The sequence below is a fragment of the Stegostoma tigrinum genome, chromosome 24 (genome assembly GCF_030684315.1).
Source record: "Stegostoma tigrinum isolate sSteTig4 chromosome 24, sSteTig4.hap1, whole genome shotgun sequence".
NCBI lineage: Eukaryota > Metazoa > Chordata > Chondrichthyes > Orectolobiformes > Stegostomatidae > Stegostoma > Stegostoma tigrinum.
This window is the reverse complement of record NC_081377.1, coordinates 31741840-31769535: the sequence shown is the minus strand read 5'-3', so window position 1 is coordinate 31769535 and position 27696 is coordinate 31741840. Positions and strand designations below refer to the sequence as shown.

Here is a 27696-nt window from a genome sequence, read left to right as displayed (position 1 = left end):
TTCCTAAGCATTTTTTAAAATTAGACAAAAGAAGCACGAGTGGGTGGAGTCAGACTCGAACAGACCCTTGGGCTTCAGTTTTGCTTTCAGCTGGGTTTATGGAGTTGGCTGCTGAAGCTGGCAGATAGAGCTCTCTGACTGTTATAACAAAGAGCTTGATTTCTCTCTCTGCTGCTAGATTGTTTCTTTCAGTGTTCCTTTCTCCTCGACTGGAAAAGCACATGAGAAAAATCAGTTTTGCTGAATTTGCCTTTGCCAAGTGTGTGTTCATGGGATGCTACTATATTGGAACAGTTGTTGATTGGCAGTTAAACAATATATTATTTTAATATATTTAATAATATTTTAATATTGTTAAATTTCTGCTAATTCATCTTTTTTTGTTTGTATTTTAACTGTGTTGTAAGAATAAAGTGTGCTCTGCATAAAGCCTTGTGGTGGACCAATCAAAGCTATCAGGAACACAGTGCCTTACACTTTTTTTCTTTATTCATTCACGGGATGAGGGCATCGCTGGCTAAGCAGCATTTATTGCTTATCACTAATTGCCCAGAAGGCAGTTAAGAGTCAACCACATTGCTGTGGTCTGGAGTCACACGTAGGTCAGACCAGGTAAGGATGGCAGTTTCCTTCCCTAAATGATATTAGTGAACCGATGGTTTTTCCAACAATTGACAATGCATTCACAGTCATCATTAGACTCTTAATTCCAGATATTTATTGAATTCAAATTCCACCATCTGCCATGGCAGGATTGAACCCAGGTCCCCAAAAAATTTATCTGGGTGTCTGGATTAACAGTCAGTGATAATACCAATAGGCCATCACCTAGTGGTATTATTGCTTGCCTTTAAAGAAAATAAAATGTTAGGATCTAGGCTATCTCCATGATATATTTCGAATGCGTTTGGTCTGGTCCTCAACAGGAGTGTTGGCATGTGTCTGCTGCCCTTGTCTTTCTGGGTGGTGGCAGTTACAGAATAGTCTAAAGGAGCCTTTGTGACTTGTTGCAGTCCATCTTGGACATGGTACACTCAGTTTTTAATGTGTTTCAGTGGTAGAGGGACTGAATGTTGAAGGTGGCAATTGAGTGGGTTGCTGGTCCTGGATGGTGAGAAATTGTATAAAATGTAAATTCCTTCATTGTTGACATATTTAGTGCTGCGGTTGCTGTATCGTGCACAAAACCACAACAGCACATACACTTCACAACTTCTCAAGGTTAAATTCAGACAGTAATTTGTCTCTAAATACAGACTGTAATTTGTCTCATTTCTTTAGTAGTCTTTTTAACATGTTTGGTTGAGTCAACTCAACAGTCAAGAAAGCACAGCAATGCCTCTATATTCTTAGAATGCTAAGGAAATTCTGCACGTCCACAATGACACTTACTAACTTTTCTGGGGCTACGCCATAGAAAACATCCTATCTAGTTGCAACACAGCTTGGTGTGGCAACTGCTCTGCCCAAGACCACGAGAAATCACAAAGAGCGGTGGACGCAGCACAATCTATCAGGAAAACCAGCCTTCCTTCCATTGACTCCATCTACACTTCCTGCTGCCTTGGGAAAGCAGCCAACATAATCAAAGCCCCTTCCCACGCCGGTTACACTCTCTTGCATCCTCTTCCATCAGGCAGAAGATACAAAACAGGTACCAACAGATTCAAGAACAGCATCTTCCCTGCGGTTATCAGACTTATGAACAGACCTCTCAAATATTAGAGCTAATCTGTCTCTTCACCTTCACTGTTGTTGTAACATTATATTATGCATTCTGTTCTATTACCCTGATGTACTTACGTAAGGTATTATTTGGTTAGCACGCAAAACAACACTTTTCACTGTATCTCGATGCGTGAGACAGTAATTAAGGAAATCAAATCATTTTTTCTTCATCAGAGAGACCTGAATGTTGAGGAGGAGGAGACACAGCTGAGTGTGATGTCATGACAGCCTCCATTCATTTAACAGAAACCAAGGTTACGGTCAACATTACCCTGCCCCGAACCCTCCAGGGGTATTGAGGCCAAGTACAGCCTTCCAATTGTAACCTGACTGAAATAAGACGCCCCAACACAAATCAGGGGTGGACCATGTAGTTCTCCATGTAGGAGATAATGGATTCTCCAGCATTTGCAGTTCCTAAGATAATAAAATGTGAGGCTTGCTTGGCCTGCTGTGTTCATCCAGCCTCACATTTTATTATCTTGGACCATGTAGTTCTCCTACTTTGCCTGACTCTAGGCCACATGATGTCAATCATTCATCAGCTCTGGAGTTCATTCACCACCATTACACTAATGCATTTATGTCTATAATCTTATGTGCAATATGAAGAATGACCATGATCAATGTTCCAAAGTACTGCTGGTAAATGTGGTAATGGCAACAATAAGCAACAAATGTTCCAAAGAATCAGGCTGTTTTACTAGAAATCAATGAATATAGTGGGTTTGCAATTTTGGAAAAAGCAGAAAACCAAACACAGGTTCACAACTCAGAAAGGCACAATGGCGGGTCCTTTGTGTTAGTGTAGTACAATGGTATAATTGACACTGGGGAGTGGATGGAGTAAATCCAGCCCTCTGTGACTGGCAGAAGAGTAGATGCAAAATTAAATCTCCTGCACTCACAGCACTTGGTATGCTGAGAGGGAGCAATGGGCAAATTCAAAGTAGCATACTACCTGGAGCATTGACCTTTCCCAAGCTCAAAATTGCACCACACAAGGTGTGCCAGATTATATAATTTATGAGAGACTTCAAAATAGTTTTGCACTCATGAACTTTCTAAGAGTAATGAAGAAATGATTAGCAATGATAAATCCAACAAAGAACACAGGAAAAGCTTCTTTGCCCAGAATGTGCTGACAATATGAAACTCACTACCACAAGGTGTGGCCATGACAATTAATATAGATATAGTTAAAGGAAGGCCCCTGAACAAGCATACGGGATGAAAGGTATAGAAGGGCATACTAACAGGATTAGATGACCTAGTTTGGAAAGATGGTGTTGTGATGCGTAAATGCCATCAGGACTCAGGTGGGCCAAATAGCCTGCCTCTACCCAAACTGTTTAAAATAGAAGTACAGTGTAAGAAATAAAAACTCTTCCAAATTTATTTTATCGTTAAGAAAGTAAACTTAATCATACAGTCCCCTTGGTTTCAAAATCTTGAAACAATCACCTGCTTGAACAATTTATCCAGATAATCCACTTTCTGATGTTGAATCCACATCAAACAGCTTTGATTCCTTTTTTAAATTAAAAAACGAGAAGAACAAGTTCTGAGCAAGTTTCAGGCGAAATATCTGTATTTGGAGAGCCAGGGTCTGTGCTGAACCCTCTCTAGGATCTCAAGCTCCCCGAGTTACTGTGACAGAGCCTCACATTCGGCTGCAAAACAAATCTAACCAAGAACTACATCCAGTAACAGTACAATTTACCTCGGTATGAAGGTAGCTCACTGGGATTGGGAAGTTCCTGAGGCTCCTCCTCTTCCGTCAAATACACATTGCTGGCCTCATCCTTTTCTGAACCAATCCAAATCATCCCATAATCACTCAGGAATTTCTGGAGAAAACAGTCACAAACATTTCAGCACTCCTCTATTACTGTTCTTATTTTGAATTGATTTTTAAATGGATATAAAAGTAATTTATTTCTGAAAATGAGCCATAAGCCGCATGCTAATATCTAATGATATGTCACAGGAGGCCATTCAACCCATCATATTTGTTTTTGAGGAACAGCACCCTTATGAACCTATGAATTAGGAGCAGGAGATGACTATTTGGCTTGTCTAGTTTGCTCCATCATTCAAAAGATTATTAATGATCTGATTGTGGTTCAACTTCATATTCCCTTCTAATTCCCCGAACTTTGACTCTGTTATCAGTCAAAAATATATTTACGTCTGCCTTAAAAATAGTTATGAACTCATCTCTAACATTCTCTGGGCAATTTTACAGACTCACAACGACCTTGACAGAAAATATTTACAGCTTTCGAAGCTGAACATTCAATTCAACAATTTCAAACCAAAATCTCAATGTCCATTTTGTGCCCTAGTCTTTGCATGTTTTAGTTTGTGTTTTTTATTTTGCTTACAGTCAGCAGCACACGCTCAAAGTACATCTCTTGTCTCTTTTCAAGGGAAGTCAAGACAGCATAAAAGCAAAAGAAAAAGCATACAATGTTGTGAATATTAGTGGGAAATCAGAGGATTAGGAAGCATTTAAAAACCAACAGTGGACAACTGAAAAAGCAAAAAGGAGGGGGGGAAGATGAACTTTGAGGGTAAGCTAGATGGTAATACAAGAAGAAGATTGCAAGAAGCTTTTTGTTTAAGATGTATGAAAAGTAAGAAAGAAGTTTGAGTGGAACTGGATCACAGGAAACTGAGGCTGGAGAAGTAGTAATGGGGAACAAAGAAAATTTATTTAGCAGGAGGAGCTAAATAAGTGCTTTGCAACAGTGTTCACAGTGGAAGACACCAGTTGCATACCAGAACATCAGAGTCACAGGGCAGAGGTCAGTGTATTGGTCATCACCAAGGAGAGAGTGATGGAGAAGCTGAAAGGTCTGATGGTGGATAAGTCACCCTGATCGGATGGACTTACACTACAAGGTTCTGAAGGAGATAGCTGATAAAATTGCGGAGGAGTTGGTGGTGATCTTTTAGGAATCAGTGGAGTCAGGGAGAGTCTCAGAGGCCTGGAAAATGGCTCTTATAACACACCTGTTTAAGAAGGGAGGGAGGCAGAAGAGTGGAAATTATAGGTTGGTTAGCCTCACCTTGGTCATTGGTAAGATGTTAGAGTCCAACATTAAAGATGAAATTATGGAGTAATTGGAAATGCATGGTAAAATAGGGTTGAGTCAGCACAACTTCGTCAGGGGAGGTCATGCCTGACAAATCTATGAGAATTCTTTAAAATGGCAACATAGCTTAACAAAGGAGAATCAGTGCACACGATCTATTTAGACTTCCAGAAAGCTTTTGACAAGGTGCTGCAGAGGAAGCTGTTAATTAAGTTAACAGCCCACGATGTTAGACTAAGGTACTGGCATGAATTGAGCATTGGCTGACTGGCAGAAAACAGACAGCAGGCATAAAGGGGTCATTTTCAGGATGGCAGCTGGTGACCACTGGAGTTCCACAGGGAAGTGTGTTGGGAGTTGCAGATGACACAGAGATGGATGAATGGCCAGGTAGTGTTGTGGAGGCAGAGAGGCTGCAGACGGACTTGGACAGGCTGGGTGAGTTGGCAAAGAAATGGCAGATGGAATGCAATGTGGGAAATTGCAAGGTTATGCACATTGGTAGGAAGGGTAGAGGCATAGACTATTTTCTATATGGGGAAATGCTTCAGAAATCTGAGAACAAAGGGACTTGGGAGTCCTAGTTCAGACTTCACTTAAGTTTAACATGCAGGTTCAGCTGGCAGTTAGGAAGGCAAACGTAATGTTAGTATTCATTTCAATAAGGCCAGAACACAACAGCACAGATATACTGCTAAGGCTGTTTAATGCTCTGATCGAACCGCATTTGGAATATTGTAAGCAATTTTGGGTCCCATGTCTAAGAAAAGATGTAGTGGGCTTCGAGAGGGTCCAGAGGAGGTTTACAAGAATGATCTTGGCAGGGGTGATGGGCTTGTTGTATCAGGAGTGGTTGCAGATGTTGGGTCTGTACTTGGAGTTTAGAAGGACATGGGGGGGATTCTGATTGAAACTTACAAAATATTGAGAGGCCTGGATAGAATGATCATGAAGAAAATGTTTCCACCAGGAAGGGACTAGGACTTGTGGGCCCAGCCTCAAAGCAAAGGGACAACCCTCTAGAACTGAGATGAAGAGGAATTTCTTCAGGCAGATGGTGGTGAATCTATGGAACTCATTGCTACAGAATGCTGTGAAGGCCATATCATTGAGTGTGTTTAAGACAGAGATAGATTGGTACTTGATTAGTAAGGGGACCAAAAGTTATAGACAGAAAGCAAGAGAATGAGGTTGAGAAACATATAAGCCATGATTGAACGGCAAAGCAGATTTGATGGGCCTAAAGGCCTAATTTTACTCCTATGCGCTCTGGTCTTAGCTCCTGAAAGACCAACTGTTCTTTCATTCACTCTCTTCGGTTTTTGACTCTTTCACAGATCTTCTTTTTGTTCCTATTCCACCAAAACCTTGCTCAAAATATGTTATTATTTCTAACATATCCCACTTCAGATGCAAAGTTCCAGGTCTGAAACATTAACTGTCATAATTTAAGTATTTGCAGCACTTTGTCTTATTTTTTCCTTCAAATTTTCAGCATCTGCAGTAGAATACTTTATGACTAAAAGCCTTTCCAGTTAATGAGTGCTCCTGGGTGATCTGGGGAGCCTTGATTATCACAAGTGTTGAATCTATGATATTTTGGACCTGTCAAAAATCAAACTACAGCAGTACATCCAACTGCTGCTGTTTCTGATGTCTCAACAGTAGGGAAATGGAAAACACAAATTCATCACCTGGGAGACCTCCTTTTGGACATCAGTTTGTGATAATTGACAAAAAACAATAACTGCTCTTTGGAAGGATTTTAAAAATTAAGGACTGGGATGATCATGACCACCACTTGCTTACTTTGATCCAAATGGAAGGTTGTCTTAGTCTATAGGTATGAGGCTGGAAAGTGCAGCAGGTGAGACAGCATCTGAGGAGGAGGAAAGTCAATGTTTCAGGCTGAAACCCTTCGTCAGGTCAGGAGGCTACAAGAGTCAGAGAATGCCTGACAGAAAAATCAGAAGCACTGGTGCTTATTCCTCTCCAGGAAGCTAATCCTTTGCTTTTACTCCCTATACTGGGGGCATTTCCTCCTGTGAGCTAGTGCTCTGTGTTGACTCCCTACATTCTGTGGAGCAACAGGAGTTGAAGAGAAGTGAGAAGGCAGCTGTTGCTGCTACTGCTCCTGTTCCTCATCTGAGATGCAAGGTGGAGTTGCATAAGTGCCACTCATGCTGCTGGGAAGGCTGGAAGCTGAGAAGTGCAGATCAAAGGTATGCAAAACTCCAATGTAATAAATATCAACTCTAACCTTTTGGAAATACCCTCCAAAACAAAGTATCACAAGGTGCTGTGAGCAAAAGAAAACTTTTACTGAGTAAAGGAAGCAGCTGGCTGATCTCAGTGTTTAAAGGCCTACCTCCTTGTTAATTTCTCAGCCTTGTCGATTCTTGCGCTGCTTGTGCCTTGTTTGCTTGGCAAGTTCCACAAAGAACTAAGGTAAGGTCAGAATTCAAGGTTAAAACTACAGCTAATGATTATTTAACATAATGAACATCAGAACCTCAGTTCCAGAGAGGTTTCACAGTCCCTAAAGAACACACTTAGATTTAAGGCCAGGATTCATCGGGTTCTCCATGGTTTCAGTCTGTTTAACTTGCCACCTAGACAAAAACAAACACATTCCTCGACATAAAATAGCTAAACTTGCATTGACCTCCCCTTCCCTACAAAAGCACTTTATAGTGTCAGGTCGGCAGGAGGAAGAATGGAGTGCAGTATCCCAGGTGGCACTCTTGGAGTGAGGCTTGGTGAGATTACATCTTAATTCTTAATAGAGGTATTCAAACTCAGGTCAGTGAACATTAACAATCTTGATTAAGAACATATGTTCTCTAATAGGGTTACAAAGGCCATCTCTGAAACCTTACACTCAGGTACCTGTGCTCTATGTTGTTCTTCTTGGAAAAAAGACACCCCAGCAGACTGGGAATTCCTCATTCTTTGGTTATGAAATCAATTTTTCTATAATAGCCACCTTAGCAATAGTAAGAGCCTCTAGGCTTTGCACATTTTGAGATAAAGGAGTTGCTGCGTCAGATTGTTGCTGCATTTGGATTAGTGTCTACAGTGGAAGAATGAGACAAATTCTTCTCTGTATAAATACCGTCAACACAAGGCTGATGTCCCTCAAGAAATAGCAGAGACTTCACAAAGGTTGTACATATCAAAACTTTTTTCACAGAGCCTCATAAGATCCAGGACATCCTCCTCCACCAGTTCATAACATTAGTGGCATAATCAATCCCTTGTGCACGCTCTTTCAAGAAACTGTACAGGTCCAGCATTTCATTTTGTAGCTGGCCCATCATCATGCCCGGTGTACCTCTGATCTGCTGCATGTAGGCCCTCCTCAACAAACAGGATCTGCAAACTCCTAGCTAGCTCACAGTGTAATGGAGCAATTTCAGTATCTTCTGCCACTGATATTTATTTTGAAAAGTCAAATCTATAAGAGCATTTCCATTCAATAGGGCAAAATAATGATCAAGAATCGCATACAGGACTAAATCTTCCCATATTTTGGGAAAGTGTCATTTTTGGTGAGTTTCACGGAAGGTTTCTCTCGTTAAGGCCTTGAGTTTTCTCATCCCAAAATCACTTCATTGTTTCCTTCCCATCTGTCACTGAGTCCATTCTCCCAAAAGTATGCACCATTGCCAGGATGTCCCCACATTCCTAGCACTGGTGCCATCTTTTGACCACTAGACACGAACCCAGTCAAACATGGACAGTCTAAAGCTGCCATTCACTATGAATGTAGTGGCACAGCTGCCACAAACCAAGAATTCTCAAGCCACATAAGTGATATGGTTGGTACTTTCTTGCACATGCAACAGTACAGGTCCACACAGCTTACCTGTCGTTAACCACATTCCCCCTTCAAATCCTTTAAATCACTGCTACAGAGCTGGATGAACACAGCAGGCCAAGCAGCATCGTAGGACCAGTTCCTAGGATGCTGCTTGGCCTGCTGTGTTCATCCAGCTCTTCACCTTGTTATCTCAGATTCTCCAGCACCTGCAGTTCCTGCTGTCTCAAATCACTGCTGCTCTTTTCCCAATGCTTACCTTGGGCAAGCATCTCAATGTGGGACCATCACATGCAGGGAAGACTTCAAACAGTTCAAAACATTCACCCTTATTTACTCATGCAAAAAGTGAACATAAATCAAATAATCACAAGCTGCATTTGTTCCTTGGAGCATAAATTACCTGCTTACATGTCAAGCAACAATTTTATAGTTAATGAATGATCAGTGTAAACAACTCTCATCTGGGTGTCATTTGAGTCCAGTCTCGATTATAGTGCCTGACATTGCTGTTCTCTATCATGCTAATGTGCTTATCCTGTGCAAAGTTCTCATCTTACTTGTCAGAAATCGGCCCCTCCCTTCCCAGTCTGTCAGAAATCACCACATCCTTTTTTTGCCTGCAGCAGTTGTGCAGAGAAAAGCATAACATCAGTGTGCAACACACTGCCAAGAGTGTATGCCCCAGCCCACCTGGACAAATCCAAGCAACACACTCATCTTCAGAAGGCCTATTGTGTGCTCCACCATGGCTTTGGGCAGCACTGGACCTGTGCATTACCTCAATTGAGGGTTGCATAATGGAATCATCAGCCATGGTTGCAGAGGGCAGCTGCTCTTATCCCCAATAAATATCTGGCATCCGGCCCCCAAATGCAATAAGTACACAAGTTTACAAGAATATTGACATCATGTCATCTCCCAGTGTCTCATGTGCAAACTCCTATAAAGTTGTACCAAGGATCATATATCTCATATATCATCTTTATCAATCCAACCACCACTCCTTGACATTTAAAGGCATTATCATTACTGAATTTCTCACTATCAACATCCTCGGGGGGGGGTGGGGGGAAAGGAGTAACCACTGACCAGAAACCAAGCTAGACAAGCCACGTAAATTCAGTGGTGACAAGAGCAAGTCAGAGGCTAGGAATATAGTGGTGAGTAATTCACCTCCTGTCTCCCCAAAGCCTGTCCACCATCAACAAAGGCACAAGTCAGGGTCACAACCAACACACTCTATTGCCTGGATGGGTAAATGCCTGACAACACCTAAGAATACCTACACCATCCAGAACAAAGTCGCACACTTGATTGGCATGACATTCACAAAAATACACTCTCTCCACCACTCAGTAGCAGCAATGTATACAAAATGCACTGCAGAAATTCACCAAAGCTCCTTATGGAGCACCTTTCAAACGCACGACCAATTTCACCTCAAAGGACAAGAGCAGCAGATAGGTGGGGACTCCACTAATAACAAGTTACCCTCCAACCCACTCACTATTTTGATGTGGTAATATATTGTTGTTCTTTCAGTTTTGTTGGATCAAAATTTTGGAATTCCCTTCCTAATGGCACTGTGGATCTATTACAGCACATGGACTCTAGCAATTGACGATGACAATTCACTGCCACCTTCTCAAGTGCAACTAGTGACATGTAATAAATGCTGGCCAGCCAGAGACACCTACATCCCATGAGTGAATTTTAAAAATTGTTGCATTGAAAGCATTACATAATGCAACTCTATGGATGAACCCATGTGAACTGGAGTAGCCAGTTCTCACTCCAACTTTCCTGCTGGGAATTGCTGGAGCCTAGTTTCTTTCTAATGGATGGGGGAATAGGAGCCTGCATGTTAATGAGGCAATATTAGGTAGTGATGAAAGTGATAACGAGCTATCAACATCCCCCTTGCTGCTCATTAGAGAGAACCTCACCTCAAAAGGTCTTGATTGGAAAAGTTGACTTATTTTTCAAGATGTCAAGATTGGCTTCACTTCACATGTCCCATAATGCTACCAAATTTCTCACTACTGCCCACATTTATCAATCGGAGCTCAGGAAGATTCCACCCACAATATTAGTAACCTCTCTCCCTTTGTAACAGAGAATAGAAGTCATCTGACCTTGCACTGTTACTGGAATAGTTCCAACACCCTGAAGTTGAATATTATATAGGTGAAGAACTCAGGATTGGCTATGTTATAATCTTAAAGAATGAATACTGTATGTCCTATATTGAAAATAAAATTGGTTTCTTTTTCCATAATAATGCTTTGGAAAAATTGGGATCTGTCCTGAAGGTCTGTGAAATCAGGATAACAGAAATCCTCTAGTTCGTTTGTTATATCTGTGTACGAGAAATTATCTGGTGAGTCTGTTATATTCTCAAAGATGAAAACATGCTCCTCAGCATCCTCCCATCCTCGGACAATTGCAGACTGTTCCGATCTGTTTTAACTTTTTGTCCTTCTGAATCTATTCTGATATGGCTTTGCTCACGGCACTCATGATCTTCAGTAATATTGACTGAGCAACAGTTACATGGATGGGAGATAGCAGCAACTGCCGATGCTGGAGAATCTGAGAATGACAAGGTCTAGGCCCGAAACATCAGCTTTCTTGCTCCTCTGATGCTGCTTGGCCTGCTGTGTTCATCCAGCTCTACACCTCGTTGTCTTACACTAATGGGATCCTTTTTTCTAAAGTATACATATGAAGCAGTGGAGATAACTATCGCTTTTTCCTTTCTATGATTCATAGTTGGAGATTTCTGAATTTTCTGTGCACCCTTTCATGTCCAATTTCTGTAGGGTGACCTGGTAGCTGAGTGGTTAGCACTGCTGCCTCATAGCGCAACAGACCTGGGTCTGATTCCAATTTTGGGCGACTGTGTGGAGTTTGCACATTCTCCCCATGTTTGTGTGGGTTTCCTTCAGGTGCTCCAGTTTCCTCCTACAGTCCAAAGATGTGCAGGGTATGTGGATTAGCCATGGGAAGTGGAGACGGTGGGTTTGTGGTGGATGCTCTTCGGAGAGTTGGTGCAGACTCACAGGGCCGAATGGCCTGCTTCCACACTGTAGAGAATGTATTATTCCATGTTTATCTGTAATAAGATATTGTTAATGATGAATTAATCTGCTCTTTCATGTGGCCATTTGCTGAGTATTCACTGATCAGATCATTAATTCTCTCATTTTTTAAATGTTTTCTGCAACCTTGACTGGTAGTCCTCGACATGGTCTCTTTGGTGGGGTTTTCCTAGTCCCCAGATGGCTGGCTAATCAATTCTGGAGTTTCTTGATCCATGGCACCAATTTATCCTAAGATCTGTTTACTCTTAAAAATGTTCCCTGAGAATTCTCATTGCATAGCTGGCTGCTTTAATATTTTGCAATCTTCCATGGCATAGTTTGGAAGTTCTACCATAGGATCTATAAACTGCTGCCAACATGCAGTAAGATAGTGTCTGACAAAAGGTGATCCAAACCCAAGACAGTAAACATCAACAAAGTATGTTATGTATTTACATTATACACAAGAGATGATTACAGGGGCCACCCTGGAACCCTACACACTCAAATCTCCGTTACATAGGATGTGTTATAATCTGACATCACTCATATTATGGTTTACTAACATAACCCATTATATTCCAATAGGCAACAGTGAGAAGCAAGAAAGAGTTTAAGTGGGAGATGCTGTGCTGCAACTTGGTTGCTATGCATAGGCGAATCTCTTACCTCCATTTCCCACACCTGATTCTGAAGCTGAAGCAATTTTTCCACCTCCAGTTGTCTTTTGGGTTTGTCAGCTGTTACAAGAAAAAAAAGAGAAACAGGATTAATGCAAAAAGAAAAGTCTGCCAAATTGTGAGCTCTCTGTCCTATCCTACCAATCCCAGCTCCCAACCTAGTTAGAGTGGTCTCTGATTAATGATTGTATGCAGAAAAATCTTCTCATTTTGTCCCAGATTATCTGTGTGAAACCAGTGGAAACTTTCTCCCTCTTTATTCCATCAAAAAAACACCTCTCCTAAATTTCCCTTTGCTCTAACATCAACCCCGGCTGTTCTAATTCCCTAATTTCTGATACATTCCCTCTGCACTAACCCTATGGTCTTGGCATTTTTCCTAAAGGATGCAGAATATTCAGCAGAGGTGTAACCATAAAGGTATACTATCTAGTCAGTGAGTTTTGCATTATCAGTGCATTTACAACACTGCAATTAGCACAATGACAACTGTAGATAAAACGCAGACGCTTTTGCACATTTCTCACCACATTGCACTGCATCTTTGCTATACAGTATTTGCACGGCACATAATTTTATTTACAGTAATGAAAAGGCCTTTACCATCGGACAGCTGGAGTAAACTCAGCTTTTCTTCCAACACTGCAATTTTCTGGTTCTGTCAAAAGAGAGAGAATATGATTGAGCTTCTGTTGACAACAATATTTCAATGTCTCGGTATTATGACAGCGTGGACAGCTGAAAAACTGTTTCATGACATTAGTTGGGAAATTCTGTCCGACATTGTCTAGAAAACACCCTTACCTTCCTGTTGATCTCCTGTGCCTGGATTCGGACCCGCTGCTCCATATCGGTCAGCCGTTTCACCATAGTGGACATGAGCTCAGCATCACTGATGGTTGACTCTGGAGACACATAAATACGAGAACAAGGCAAATGCTAAATGCATTATAGCAATATCCGACACATAACAGATTCGTAGGAAGCTGCTTAGATGCTAGCCCCTTCTGCCAATGTAGTGTCAAGTTGGAGATCACAGTCCCAATCCCATTTTCTCCTCAGTCCCTAGAGATTTGACGTTTTCCATTAAATGTTTAACTCATTTCCTCCCAAATATTGAGATTTTCTCACTTTCAGTAATTGCTCGTGATCAGGACCTAATGTCCTAACAGCCATTTGCATTAAATAAAAGTCCTCAAGCCATCATTTTTTTTGTTTCTAATACCATTCTGATTATTTTTGCTTCTAGCTGCTCATCATGTTCAGGTTCTCTTACCTTTCAATCATAAACTTATGCTCCACTGCACCGCCTTACATCTTGCTCACCATGATATTATTCACTCACTAAGCTTTCATTCTCTTTGATACGAATTTCCTTTGTGGATCCTTTTACCTTTTATCCTGTCAACTCACTACCCTTGAGTTCCGCCTACACAGCATCCTTAATCTGAGTTATCCAAGTTAAAAAAGACAGTCTATGACTGTGGGTGGTAACAAAATTAAATAGTGGCCTCTGGTTACACCTGGATCCAGGAAGGTCAGGAGGGTCTGTAGGCCTTCCTGTAGTACTGGCCTTCTTGCTTTCACACTGCTTGGTGCTTGCCTTCTGTCCCTTTCACATTGGGTAAGTGGAGAATGACTGGGATTTTTCAGTCATCTACAGCCTTTGACCACTCAACCAACTGGCAGTAGCCTGTCTCCCAGCAGTGGGTAACGCTGACAGGCCCCAAACCTGAGGCAGCCAAAACAGCTATTGCCAGGAACTGAGTCAGGAAACATACAAGCTGGCCAATTATGGCATCTTTGGACTCTTGGCCTAACTGATCCTTCTGACATGAGAAACAGTTTCCCTTCATTTCCTCTTTCATGACACAGACATGGTTTGGAAGAGATCTAGAAAGTCTACTTTGAGCCTTTTTTTGTTACAAGGAGAACAATCCCAATTTCTCTTGTCCTCAAAACAAATTAACAAAAGACTGCACATCACTGGTGGGACCATGACCATGAGGAGTCAGAGCTGAAATCAGCCTAGTCTACATCAATATCTCTATGGGTATTTTTGAGTTGGGGTTACATAGTGATCAACAGCGTAAGCTCTTGAGAGAGAGAAACAATTTTTTTATTATTAAGCCAGAGACATTTAGAATCAGAACCACAGGAATAGCTTTTCATGGATTTTTTGTTATCTACTCCAAGCAGACTCACTCTGCGCTTGTACACACTGCGAGTACAAGCGTGTTTAGTAGCATCAAGTGGAAAAAATGCAGAATCCAATTCTCACAAAGAGCTCTCGCTTACCTGTCCAGTCCAGTGGTCAGTTCACTCTGCAGAGACTGATTCTACACTGGAAGGTATTGCCACTACTGGATCATCAGGCAGTGTGTGGTGAGAACCACTAAGGTTCCACAGCATGGCAGACCCTGGCATTCAGACAGCTCAGCAGCTCCTGTTAACTACTGTGGCTACAGGATACATCAGGATTAGATTTTGAATGTGTCTGTGAGAATTTGGCTGCCTTACCTGTGTGGCAGTCCTTTTCAAAACATACTGCTTGCTTGCTGTGAAAAATATACCAAAGGAAATTAAGACAGTGGCACTTATCAGTGATGTGAGTATACACAGACGAAATATTTCCAAAAGTACAAAATAAAAGATGTGTACATACAATTACAATAGGTTTAGAAGTATCAGCTATTGTTTAATGGTAGCATGCTTGACTCCAATTCAGGAGACTGAGGATTTAAAATCCTGTGCAACAATTCAGTTTAGCATAGTCAGTGCAGTCAGAAGGGAGTACTGCAAATCAAAAAATACCATTTTTCTATTGAGAGATCCTATCTGTCATCTCAGGTGACGAAGAAAATCTCAAACCTTTATTTTGTGTTAAGTGGGGGAGATTACCTACAGTGTCCTGGCTAATATCTATCCTTCACACACTATCAATATTAAAAATTTCTTGATTCTGACAGGAATTTACTACATACAAAATTGACTACGCTGGTTTCTACATTACAATGGTGACTGTGATTTCAAAAGTATTTAGCTGGTTTATCAGCACTTTCAAATGTATCAAGACTGTGTAAGGAGCAAAATAAATGCAGAGCATTCTTTATCAAACAGGATATCAGAAAGCAACACTTCTCACTGTGACCCACTATTTCTCTCTATTTCCCAGTGACCCCTATTTTGATGCTTGGATATTACTGTGGCTCTTAAACAAGAAATGTGAGGGGAGAGGGTATGAAAGGGAAGGAGACCTGTGATCTTGAGGGGTTCAGGGGAAGGCTCAGTCTGTTGGAGGCATAGCACAGCAGTCATGGCCCAAATCTTTTTGCCTGCAACGTCCATGGAGTCCCAACTCCCACTCTGGGTAGTCCTGGCATAAAGCATTAAACGTTATGACTCTGTGGTTTAAACTCCAGTCTATGACCGTAACAATCAGCTGGATAACCTTCCCTGACTGCTACTAATGAACAAATGTCATATGTGGGAGGTGAGGTCAGCTCAGCTCAGATGTGATGCAACCACACAACAATTGAACTTCATTGTCTAAACTGTGACTCAAAGGTGAAATGGCAGAGGGGAGTGGCGCAGAGGGGAAGAGTGAGAGAGGAGCCACTAATCTTATCACCACAACTCTTCACTGAGAGTGGAAAGGGACAACGTTTGGATTGGCGGTGGGCAGTTAACATACAATTAAGTCTCAAAAATGGAAATAATGGTGAAAACTGAAAATGCTGCTAATGGATTATAAAATACTACTCTGCTGTGCAGGCAGTTGTGAAAAATGTTGCAGTAAAGGAATTTGGATACTGGAATAGATAAATATTGTAGGACTGGAGAAAGAGAATTGAAAATTATCTTTGGCTATTGTGCAAGGATGCTCATTGTGAAAACACAGCCTGATGGTGAATCAGTCCCTGTTTTAGACTATCAGCCCTTCTTTGCTACAGGCAAGCAACTCCTGAGGCACAACATCATAGTATCATAGGCTTGATCCTGTAGAGCATCCTCATTTCTGATTCAGGAGCTCATGGGTTTAGGCAACCTCCAGAGAACTGAGCACATAATCTTGGCTGACAATCCATTGCAATGCTGACGACGTTCAGCACTGTCAGAGATGCCATTTTTCAGATGAAACATTAAAGAACCTGCCAAACAATTGGAAGAGCTGGGGAGTTCTCCCTGGGGTCATACCCAAAATTCATCCGTCAACCAATATCACTAAAACAGGTTACTCTATCAAATTACCAAGTCAATCTATGGGTTTTTTCTTTACACAAGTGTTCCATTTCAGAAGTATATCATTGACTATTAAGTGATTTATGATATTCAAAGATCATGGGCAATTTTATGGGATCTTGATTTAACATTTTGTCTGAAAGACAAGAACCTCCAAAAGCATCCACCCACATTTGTTTTATACATTATAACCAATTCAGAGATAGTAGGAACTGCTGATGCTCGAGTCTGAAATAACAAGTTGTAGAGCTGGATGAACACAGCAGGCCAGGCGGCATCAGAGGAGCAGGAAAGCTGACGTTTTGGGTCTGGATCCTTATTCAGAAATAGAGGAGGGGAAGGGGACTCTGAAATAAATAGAGAAGAGGAGGCGATGATGGAAGGTGGATAGAGGAGCAGATAGGTGGGGATAAAATGGACAGATTAAGGAGGTGGGGATGGAGCCAGTACAGGTGAGCATAGGTAGGGAGTTGGGAAGTGGGTTGGTCAGCTGGGAGGGACGGGTGGGTAGGTGGGAGGGAAGATGGACAGGTCAAAGAGGTCATCCTCCTTAACTTCAAACTAAAGTTCCTTTCCACTGAACTTCAGGATGCCATCATACTCAAAGCTCTATGGTTGCAGGTTAAAGAATATATTCTTAGGACACACGTTTATGCAGTTTTGCCCAAGGTGAAATGATAATATAGGCATTTTTTTCCAAATAGATGAGGGAGAAAGACAGGACCAATGTAGTGCACCTGGACTACATGTGGCGCAAACAAGTTCTGGATCTAGAGCATTTTAGTATGAACCTATGTGCTACCTATTCTTTATACACACGATGTAATGCCCATTGAGAAGATTGAGGCTATGGTTACATAAACTTCTTCAGAGCACAGAACATCCAGTAGAATCTTTCTTGATATTAATGCATAAGATCGTACAGGCAAACAGATAAATTGCATTTATATGGTCTTGTATAAAGTTCTTTAAAGCATTATAGAGTCATAGGGTCACACAACAATGAAACAGGCCCTTCAGCCCACTATGTCTATGCCAGTTAATGCTGAAGCTACATTGAGATCCACCCAATCTGATGATATTACACACACTTTGGTCTAGCATGAGGTCCTAGTTGAAACAGAGCATCATTTCTGGGTCCTGAAAGAGTTATGTCAAACTAGCCAAAAGTAACCTATACCTATTGCTATGATGTAGTAAGCTGCCTCTTGTTAACACGTCAAATGGATTCTTCTTAAGACCCATCAAAAGTCTTCCCTCTATCACAGATAATTATACACTCAGCATACAATGGATGATTGGTAGCAGCACCAAACCCCAACCATAAGTTATTTCCTCACCAATAGGATTGTACTCTAGTTGGAGATTGGCTATATGTCAGAAAGCGCAAAATAATTGGAATATCAGAATTTTTCTTTTCCTTTTTGGGACAACAGAAGTTCAGAAGTTTTGTGCAGGAACTGTGGAGACTAGCAGACCTACTGGTAATTTGTGACAAAATCTTGCTTTAAATTTTAAACAATGTGCAGCAAGCTAAACAGTGTCATGTCAACTGTTTGGGCATTGCAACTACAGTACTAAGTAGCATTACTGAATTTTTCTTTTGTGGAATATTGACCTGGTCAGCAATTATTGCCTATTTCCTTGAACTATGTACCTTGCTTTGCTACTTCAAAGGGAAATTAATATAGGATAAACCACATTTCTGTTGGAGTCGCACGTAGTCCAGACTGGGTAAAGTCAACAGATTTGTTTCCCTCAAGGGCATGAGGAAACAAAATGGCTGTTTGATCACTGTCATGGTTATCATCACTAAAACTAGCTTTTACATTACAGATTTATTAATAGAAACGAAATTTCACCAACCACCATAATGCGATATTAATCCATATCCTAAACCATTAGCCTTAGTCTAACAATTAGTGGTACTACACAACATCACAATCTCCATCCATTCCAATGCCCAAACTACCCCAAGTCAGGATGGTGTGTGGCTTAGGTGGGGGGTGGGGGAGGTTGGAGTTTGAGGCAGGTTGTGTTCACATCTGCCCTCTCACCTTGCTACAGAAATGTCACTTTTATTTGTTTATTTACAGCATAGAACAGAATAGAGCAAGGAGCAAGGTCTCACTTACCGACGATCCTGCAGCTCTGGCAGGAGTACTGATACTTTCTGTAATTTTCCTAGAGATGAGAGTGGGGAGCTCATTGTGATTACAAACACCTTGCTCAGACCCCTTAATAACTCTGCCACAGGGTCTAGGATCCTGTCTCACACTGGCCACTGGCTGGGATCTTCTTCCACACGGACCACTGCCCTGGATCCTGTCCCTCACTAGCTACTGCCCTGGATCTTGTCACAAACTGGTCACTGCCCGGGTAACTGTCCCACACTGACCACTGCCTGGGATTCTGCCCCAAACTGACCGCTGCCCTGGATCCTATCCCTCACTGATCAGTGACCAGGCTCCACTATCCTCTCCCACGCTGACCGATGCCTCTAGCTTTGCTTCTCAGCTCCCCTCTAGCGCTAAGCGGGTTAGAGGGCTGTCGGGGCTGGGCAGTATCCTGAGCTTCTCCCCGGGCAGACTTATTGTTTAATACGTTGCTAAGAAATGCAGTAAGCAAATAGCTGATTAGCAGCGATGAGAGCGGACCACAAATAAAGGTGAAAACTGATTGGACACTACCGAATATTTATTCTGCCAATCAGAGGCCAAACATCTTCAACAAGTGGTCGCCCCATAATCAAAGGTCAAAACTTTCATCCAATTCCGGAACATAGATCTTAAACCAACCATGTCCAATGACTGATCATCACCTCCATTCATTCCCTGACCAGTCACCTCCATCCAATCACTAACTAGATCCTTCCGTCCAATTACTGACAAGTAACTGTGAGCCAATCACTGACCAGTCGCCCCCATCCAATCACAGATTGGCCACTTCCATCCATTCTGACCAGTCTCGCTTATCCAATCGCAAACCAGATCCCTCTGCTCAGGTGGAGTAATACTGGAGTTAAAGGAAAATGGTTAAGGCATTGGAGGTAGTTACTTAATTTCTACATATAGTAAAAACTGCCAATGCTAGATAACACAGCGTGGAGCTGGAGGAACACAGCAGGCCAGGCACATCAGAGGAACAGGAAAGCTGATGTTTCGGATCAGGCCCCTTCTTTGGTCCCAACCCAAAATATCAGCATTCCGCCTCCTCTGATGCTGCCTGGCCTTCTATGTTCCATCAGCTCCATGCTGTGTCACCTTATCTCCAGGACGTCTTTACAGGATGTCCTGAGAATAGTGTCCTATGACCATAAAATATAGGAGCAGAATCTGCTTCTTCCAACTCAAAAGCTTGAGAAAAAATTCTCAATTTGGAAATTGCACACTAAGAATTGTAGTGAAGGTATAGAGATTGCTGAAAACATGAGTATACAGTACAAAAATTCCTTAAAAGGCAATTGGGCTGCAATTGAAAAACAAAAAGGATCAAAAGACATTATTTAAAAAAACTCAAACCAAGCATCATTCTATTTTTCTTTTGAAATGTTATGCCTGTCAAGTCTTTCGACTCTATTCTCCTGCCTTCCTCCCGTAACTTTTGATCCTCTTACTGATCAAGAACCTATCGCTGTCTTAAGTGACGTCTTAAGTCTCAATGACTTGGCCTCCACAGCACTCTGTGACAATGTGTCACTATCTTAGACCCAACTATCTTCGCCTCCTTCATTGTTCGCCATTAAAGGAACAGAAGTGCTGATGATTATACAATGTTCAGTACCGTGCTCATTGCCTTTGATACTGAAGCAGACCATATCGAGGCTTGGGCTGAAAAGTGGCAAGTTACATTCATGCCTCTCAAATGTCAGGCAATGACCATCTGCAATAAGAGATTAACTAAAACAATTTCCCTTAACATTCAGTGACATCACTATCACTGAATCCCTCACTATCAACATCCTGGGGTTTTCCACTGATGAGACATTTAAATGGACTTGCCATAAAAACACAGTTGCCACAAGACCAGGTAACAGGCTTGGCATCCTGCAGCAAGTAACTCACTTCCTGATTCCACAAAGCCTGCTCACCATCTACAAGGCACAAGGCAGGAGTGTGATGGAATACTCCCGACTTGCCTGGATGAGTGCAGCTCCAACATCACTCAAGAAGCTTGGCTCCATCTAGGACAAAGCAGCCTGCATACTTGGCATCTACATATGTCCACTCCCCACAACCCTGATGCTTGATAGAAGCAGCGAGTACCATCTACAAGATGCACTGCAAAAATTCACCAAAGCTTGTTAGCACCTTCCAAACCCACGACCATTTCCACCTATAAGGACCAAGGGCAGCAGGTACATAGGAGCACCACCATGTGCAAGTTTCTCTCCAAGTAACTCACCATCCTGGCTTGGAAATATTTTGCCATTCCAACACTGTTACTGGGTCAAAATCCTGAAGTTCCCTCATGAAAAGCATTGTGGGATTACCCACAGCACATGGACTGAAGTGTTTCAAGAAGGCAACTCACAGCCACCATATCAAGGGGTACTCATGACCAGCAATAAATGCTGGCCCATGATGAGTGTCTTGTCTGAATGCCCGACAAGACTCCATAAACAAGTCCTCTACTCTGAGCTCCACAATGGTAAGCAATCATTAAGAGGGCAGAGCAAATGCTATAAGGGCACCCTGAAAGCAAAACAACATCCTCACTGACACATGGGAATCACTTCCCTTAGAACACTCAATCTGGAGAAGAATCCGTGAAGACCCAAAGACTTGTCACTGAATGGAGCACATGGACGTTTAGCAGCAGAAAGAGCGCAAACAGTCCAGGGCATCCCACTCACCCACCCACCTCATCAAACAGTTCCCATCACTTTACTGATAATCAAGAAGCGACAGAAGAGGCAGTAATTAGTTGGATTTCTCCTAGTTCTATTTACAGACCAAACCTGGACATTTTCCACATTGTCTATATGTTTGTTGATTGAAGTGTAGGTGGAGAACAATGCCTCTAGGAAATCTCATGCATGTCTATGTTTGGCTTGGGCTACTATGGTTACTTTGTCCCAGTGGACATGCACAGGAATTCCGAGAGGCATGGTTCTCCACCCATAATTCATCAACAGACATATAGAATTGGACCCCACATACAAAGCCATACAGATCAAAACTGGAAATGACAGTACTTGCCATAATGGGCTGGGCAGTATCAATTCCAAGTGGAGTAAAATAACATTGTTTCATCGGAGGCTGCACTGATGATGTCACCCAGCATGGTGACGAGACGTCTGAATAGAAACAGGCCTGCTCAGCAAACAAGTCAACAACCTCATTCATAAACCGAGATACAGATCTTTGCCAAAAGTTTACACGAGAGTTGAATGCAGTATCCTATAAGTATTGCAGGATTGCTATTGGGCCCCATAGCCTTTGTAGTTTCTGGTGCCTCCAGCTGTTTCTTGATTCACCCAAGATCCTTAGACAGCACCTTCCAAAGCCATAACCGCTTCTATCTAGAAGGACAAGGGCAGCAGATTCAAGGGAGCACCATCACTTGCAAATTCTTCTCCAAGTCACTGACCATCCTGACTTTGGAAATGTATTGTCATTCCTTCACTGATGCTAGGTCAAAATCCTGGAAATTCCTCTCAAAGGGCTTTGTGGTTCAACCTACAGAACGTTGACTGCAGTGGTTCAAGAAGGCAACTCCATACCATCTTTTCAAGAGCAACTAGGGGCATTTCCCATGTCCCACAAACAAATAAATAAATCACATGGAGTGAATCGAATTGGCATCAGTGATGCTGATAAATTCTGAAGGAGGTTATAATGGATCATGCACTCAGCATTTTTGGCTGAAGATTGTTGCAAATGGTTCAGCATTGTATTTTGCACTAATGTCCTGATCTACCCTATTTTTGTGAATGGAGATATTTGTGGAACCTCCCTCTCCAGTGAGTTGCTTGTCCAACACTGTTCATAACTGAATGTGACAGGACTGCAAAGCTTAGATCTAATCTACTGGTTGTGGAATCACTTAGCCATGTCCATCACTTGTTGTTAATGCTGGTTGGTCTACAAATTGTCTTAATTTATATATTTATCAGATTAACACCTCAATTTTTAGGTATAGATGGTGCTGCCCCTGGCATGCCCTCCTGCACCCTTCATTCAACCAAGGTTAATCCCCTGGCTTGATTGAAATGGTAGAGTGGACAATATGTCAGGTTCTATAGTTGTAGATTGTGTTGGAATGCAATTCTGCTGCTGCTGATGAGTCAGTGTTTCATTGATGCCCAGTTTTGATTTGCTATATCTGTTTGAAATCTTTTCCATTTAGCCTGTTGATAGCGCTATTTAGCTCATTTGGCTGGGTTGTTGGCTTGTGACCAGAGGTGATGCTAAGTAGTCTGGGTGCAATTCCTGTGCTGCTCAAATTAACATGAAGGATTCTCCTCTGCTTGCCTGAAGTGCAGTGACCCTCAAGTTAAGCTCCCACCAAGTGTCTCTTTCTGATAAGAGCGCAGCCAGGTGGTCTGGTTAGAAGCATCGTGACTTCACCTTTTAGTTCCACATAACACAATGGAGGGTAGTCTCATTGTGAAGGCAGTGTTTTGTCTCCACAAGAACTGTGTTGTGGTCACTGTTACCAATAGTCTCATGAACAGATGCAGCTGCAGCAAAAAAAAATTGGTGAGAATGAAGTAAGGCATGTTTTTCCACTGTTAATCCAGAGACCCAGATAATGTTCTGGGGACCCGGGTTTGGCTCCTTCACCACCTACTGCACACCCAGTCTAGCAGCTATATGCTTTAGGATTCAGCCAGATTGGCCAGTGGTGGTGCTGCTGAGCTACTGTGGTTGTGAACATTGAAGACACCTCCCCAGAATATATTCTGCACCCTTTGCATCTTTAGTGCTTCTCCACCTGATGTTCAACACGGAGGAGTATTGATTCAGCAACAGGGAATGGGGGTGAGCAGTATATGTTAATCAGCAGGAGGTTTCCTTATCCATGTTTGACCTCATGGCATGAGACCTAATGGGGTCCAGAGTCAGGTTTGAGGATTCCCAAGACAACCCCTTTCCAATTGTGTATCACAGTGTCGCCACCTCTGCTGGGTCAATGTTGCTGGTGGCATAGGACATAGCCAGGGATGGCCTCTAGGACATTGTTTGCAAGGCATAATTCCATGATTATTACTGTGACTTGCTGTTTCTCAACTAATCTGTATGACATCACACCCAATTTTGGCACAAGATGCTAGGTGTTAGTAAGGAGGGTGTTGGCAGGGTTCACAGGGTTGTGTTTGCCATAATTCTTTCCGGTACCTCAGTTGATGCTGGGTGGTGCATCTCGTTTCGTGCCTTTTTTGAGACTTTCTAGTGATTGATAAAATGGAATGGCTTGCTAGGCTATTTCAGCGGGCAGTTGGAACTATATCACCAAGGCTTCATTCTTTCTGATTCAGAAGTCTGGAAATCCCTTATTAGCAGCACCATGGTGTACCTACACCCCAAGGCTGCACAGATTCAAGAAGGCAGCTCATCACCAATTTCTGTAAGGCAATTAAGGATGGATTATAAATGTTGGTCCAGCCAATGATCTCCGCATCCCATGTACACATTTAGAAAAAAGATCAACTACATATAAGAATCAACTTTAGAATACATCACTCTGAATTGATGTCATACCCACAATGGCTACAAAAATCAAAAGATTGCTTTGTAAGTTGATATCATGAGAAGGACAACGAATGATATTTCAAATTAACCGGAAATAATTTCTGAAGAAATTGCATTACATGGCAGGACTTTCAGGGAAATGTGTGCCAAAAAGGGCACGAACATCCAGTCCACATTACCGCAGATCAAGTGGATTTTCCAAGTGAATATCTGGCACCTTTTATTTACATTCTGAAGTGTAGATCAATTAAACAAGGTTTTCCTGGTACCATGTCATACCTCAGATTTACACTTCTAGATACGGAATTATCATTATCCGTAAAGATCATATTTGGAAGGTACTAAGAACAATGTTGCCAAACTGCCACCTATCTAAATTCTCGAAGAAGCAGGACACACTTCTCAACAACGAGAGGACGAAGATGATGCACGACTGGCATATGGATGCAGATCTAACTCAAATGCATATTGGACAAAAGGTCGGAGTCACATTCCATGACTGGAATCTTGTTACCCTGGTATCCAAACTACGCAGTGACCCTAGGCCTTACAAAGACATGAGACCTAATGGAGTAACGCTGAAGTGGAAAAGAAGTCAGTTAAAGGAAATGTACAACACACTAATTGTTCGGGCCGAATAGGCAAGAATACGGTCAGATAACTCCAGTGTGATAGAACACAAGGACAACAATCAACACACTGGAGGCACATCTACAGCCAAAGGTGAAATCAACACTTCCAGCATTGAAGGGGAAGGTGATGCCTTAGCGAAATCTGGAAGGTTGTAAGATAATAAATGGACTATTAGACTTCTCCACTCATAAATTTTATAATCATTGTCTCCATATAAGTAATTTTGCTGTGAGCCAATGTTTATGTGATTTCATTTGTCACATTCATATCTTTGGGAAAAAGAGAGGAGGTTTATTATCTCGTTAAGAATCTCAAGATGCAGATAAGCACATGACCAGAGGCTGCAGTACTCTGCGTGGTAGCACTTTAGTCACGGGCAGTATTGATGTATTACTCTGTGTTGTCTTCATTAGTTTATCTGTAAAGAAGCCCATCAGACAGCTTCAAATAAACAGGATCTAAGTAAGTTATTTGTGTTTCATAAAGACAGTTTAGGAAAATTATTACATTTCTGCTATGTCACAGATTGCTTGATAAGGACCTGCCATACTACATGGTCTTCACAAGTTTCTCCTACAAACTGGTGGTTGTGTTTAGTCATACACTGGACAGTTTTACATGGAAGCAAACATAACAAATTTACCAATTAAGGTATTATGTTCAGAGTTTTGGCTATGGCTCTGCAAGTTGGTGTGATTGCCTCTGAAGTTAAAAGATGTGGTTGTAAACCTCACTGTGGAGACTTGAACAAAATGACCAGCGCCAATTGCCTGGATCAGTTTATTTGTAATTCATTCCTAAGAATATAACATAAGAACCAGGAGCAGGAGTAGGCCATCTGGACCTTCGAGCCCACTTCACCATTCACTAAGGTCATGGCTGATCTTTTCAAGGCCTCAGCTCCACTTACCCACTCCATCAACATTACCCTTAATTCCTTTACTGTTCAAAAAAATTTTTATCTTAGCTTTAAAAACATTCAATAAGGTGGCCTTGAATACTTCACTGGGCAGGGAACTCCAGAGATTCACAACTCTTTGGGTGAAGACGTTCATCCTCAATCCTATGCTCCCCCTAATTTTGAGGCTATGCCCTCCTGTTCTAGTTTCACCAGTGGAAACAGCTTCCCTGCTTCTATCATATCATACCAGTTACTAGTGGTGTACCGCAAGGGTCGGTGTTGGGTCCACTGCTGTTTATCATTTTTATAAATGACCTGGAGGAGGGCGTAGAAGGATGGGTTAGTAAATTTGCAGACGACACTAAGGTCGGTGGAGTCGTGGATAGTGACGAAGGATGCTGTAGGTTACAGAGAGACATAGATAAGCTGCAGAGCTGGGCAGAGAGGTGGCAAATGGAGTTTAATGCAGACAAGTGTGAGGTGATGCACGTTGGTAGGAGTAACTGGAAGGCAAAGTACAGGGCTAATGGTAAGATTCTTGGTAGTGTAGATGAGCAGAGAGATCTTGGTGTCCATGTACACAGATCCTTGAAAGTTGCCACCCAGGTAGACAGGGCTGTGAAGAAGGCATGCAGTGTTTTAGATTTTATTAATAGAGGGATCGAGTTCCGGAACCAAGAGGTTATGCTGCAGCTGTACAAAACTCTGGTGCGGCCGCACTTGGAGTATTGTGTACAGTTCTGGTCACCGCGTTATAAGAAGGATGCGGAAGCTTTGGAAAGGGTGCAGAGGAGATTTACTAGGATGTTGCCTGGTATGGAGGGAAGGTCTTACGAGGAAAGGCTGAGGGACTTGAGGCTGTTTTCATTAGAGAGTAGAAGGTTGAGAGGTGACTTAATTGAAACATATAAAATAATCAGAGGGTTAGATAGAGTGGATAGGGAGAGCCTTTTTCCTAGGATGGTGACGGCGAGCATGAGGGGGCATAGCTTTAAATTGAGGGGTGAAAGATATAGGACAGATGTCAGAGGTGGTTTCTTTACTCAGAGAGTAGTAAGGGAATGGAACGCTTTGCCTGCAACGGTAGTAGATTCGCCAACTTTAGGTACATTTAAGTCGTCATTGGATAAGCATATGGACGTACATGGAATAGTGTAGGTCAGATGGGCTTCAGATCGATATGACAGGTCGGCACAACATTGAGAGCGAAGGGCCTGTACTGTGCTGTAATGTTCCATGTTCTATCTATTCTCTTCATAATTTTATATGTTTCTATGAGATCCCCCCTTCATTCTTCTAAATTCCAATGAATATAATCCCAGTCTAGTCAGTCCCTCATCATAAGTCAACCCTCTCAACTCTGGAATGAACTTCATGAATCTCTTCTGTATCTCCTCTAGTGCCAGTACATCCTTTCTTAAGTAAGGAGACCAAAACTGCAGGCAAAACTCCAGGTGTGGCTTCAACAGCACCTTATACAGCTGCAACATAATCTCCCTACTTTTAAATTCAATCCCTCAGATAATGAAGGGCAAGATTCCATTTGCCTCCTTAATTATCTGTTGCACCTACAAACCAACCTTCTGTAATTCATGAACAAGGATACCCAGGTCCCTCTGCAAAGCAGCATGCTGCAGTTTTTAACCATTCTAATAATAGTAAATTTACTGTTACTCATACCAAAATGGAATGGAGGCAGCATTAACAACGATGTTATTTATAGTTAATCTGTATTTGACTTCAAGATGCTGGGGGTCGGTCACCTCCGTGAACTGCAGCAGTCCATGTAATGAAGGTACTCCATGGTA

The 27696-nt window shown here is 42.1% G+C and overlaps 1 protein-coding gene across 5 annotated transcripts in view; it reads right to left on the bottom strand.

Moving 5' to 3' along the window:
- Positions 1-27696, bottom strand: part of ubxn11 (UBX domain protein 11) — an 80649-nt gene that overhangs the window by 39176 nt on the left and 13777 nt on the right. For 2 of the 5 annotated variants that reach the window (XM_048558176.2, XM_048558182.1), the window contains exons 1-6: positions 18793-19234; positions 14936-14973; positions 13220-13320; positions 13019-13073; positions 12405-12475; positions 3452-3578 (exon numbers count right to left, since the gene is read on the bottom strand). In XM_048558176.2, the coding sequence (XP_048414133.1) occupies positions 3452-3578; positions 12405-12475; positions 13019-13073; positions 13220-13320; positions 14936-14973; positions 18793-18866 (466 nt within the window). In that variant the 5' untranslated portion in view covers positions 18867-19234. Of the gene's footprint in view, positions 1-3451; positions 3579-12404; positions 12476-13018; positions 13074-13219; positions 13321-14713; positions 14793-14935; positions 14974-18792; positions 19235-27696 lie in introns of those variants that run through there. The other 3 variants (XM_048558177.2, XM_048558181.2, XM_048558178.2) reach the window with 3 other exon arrangements.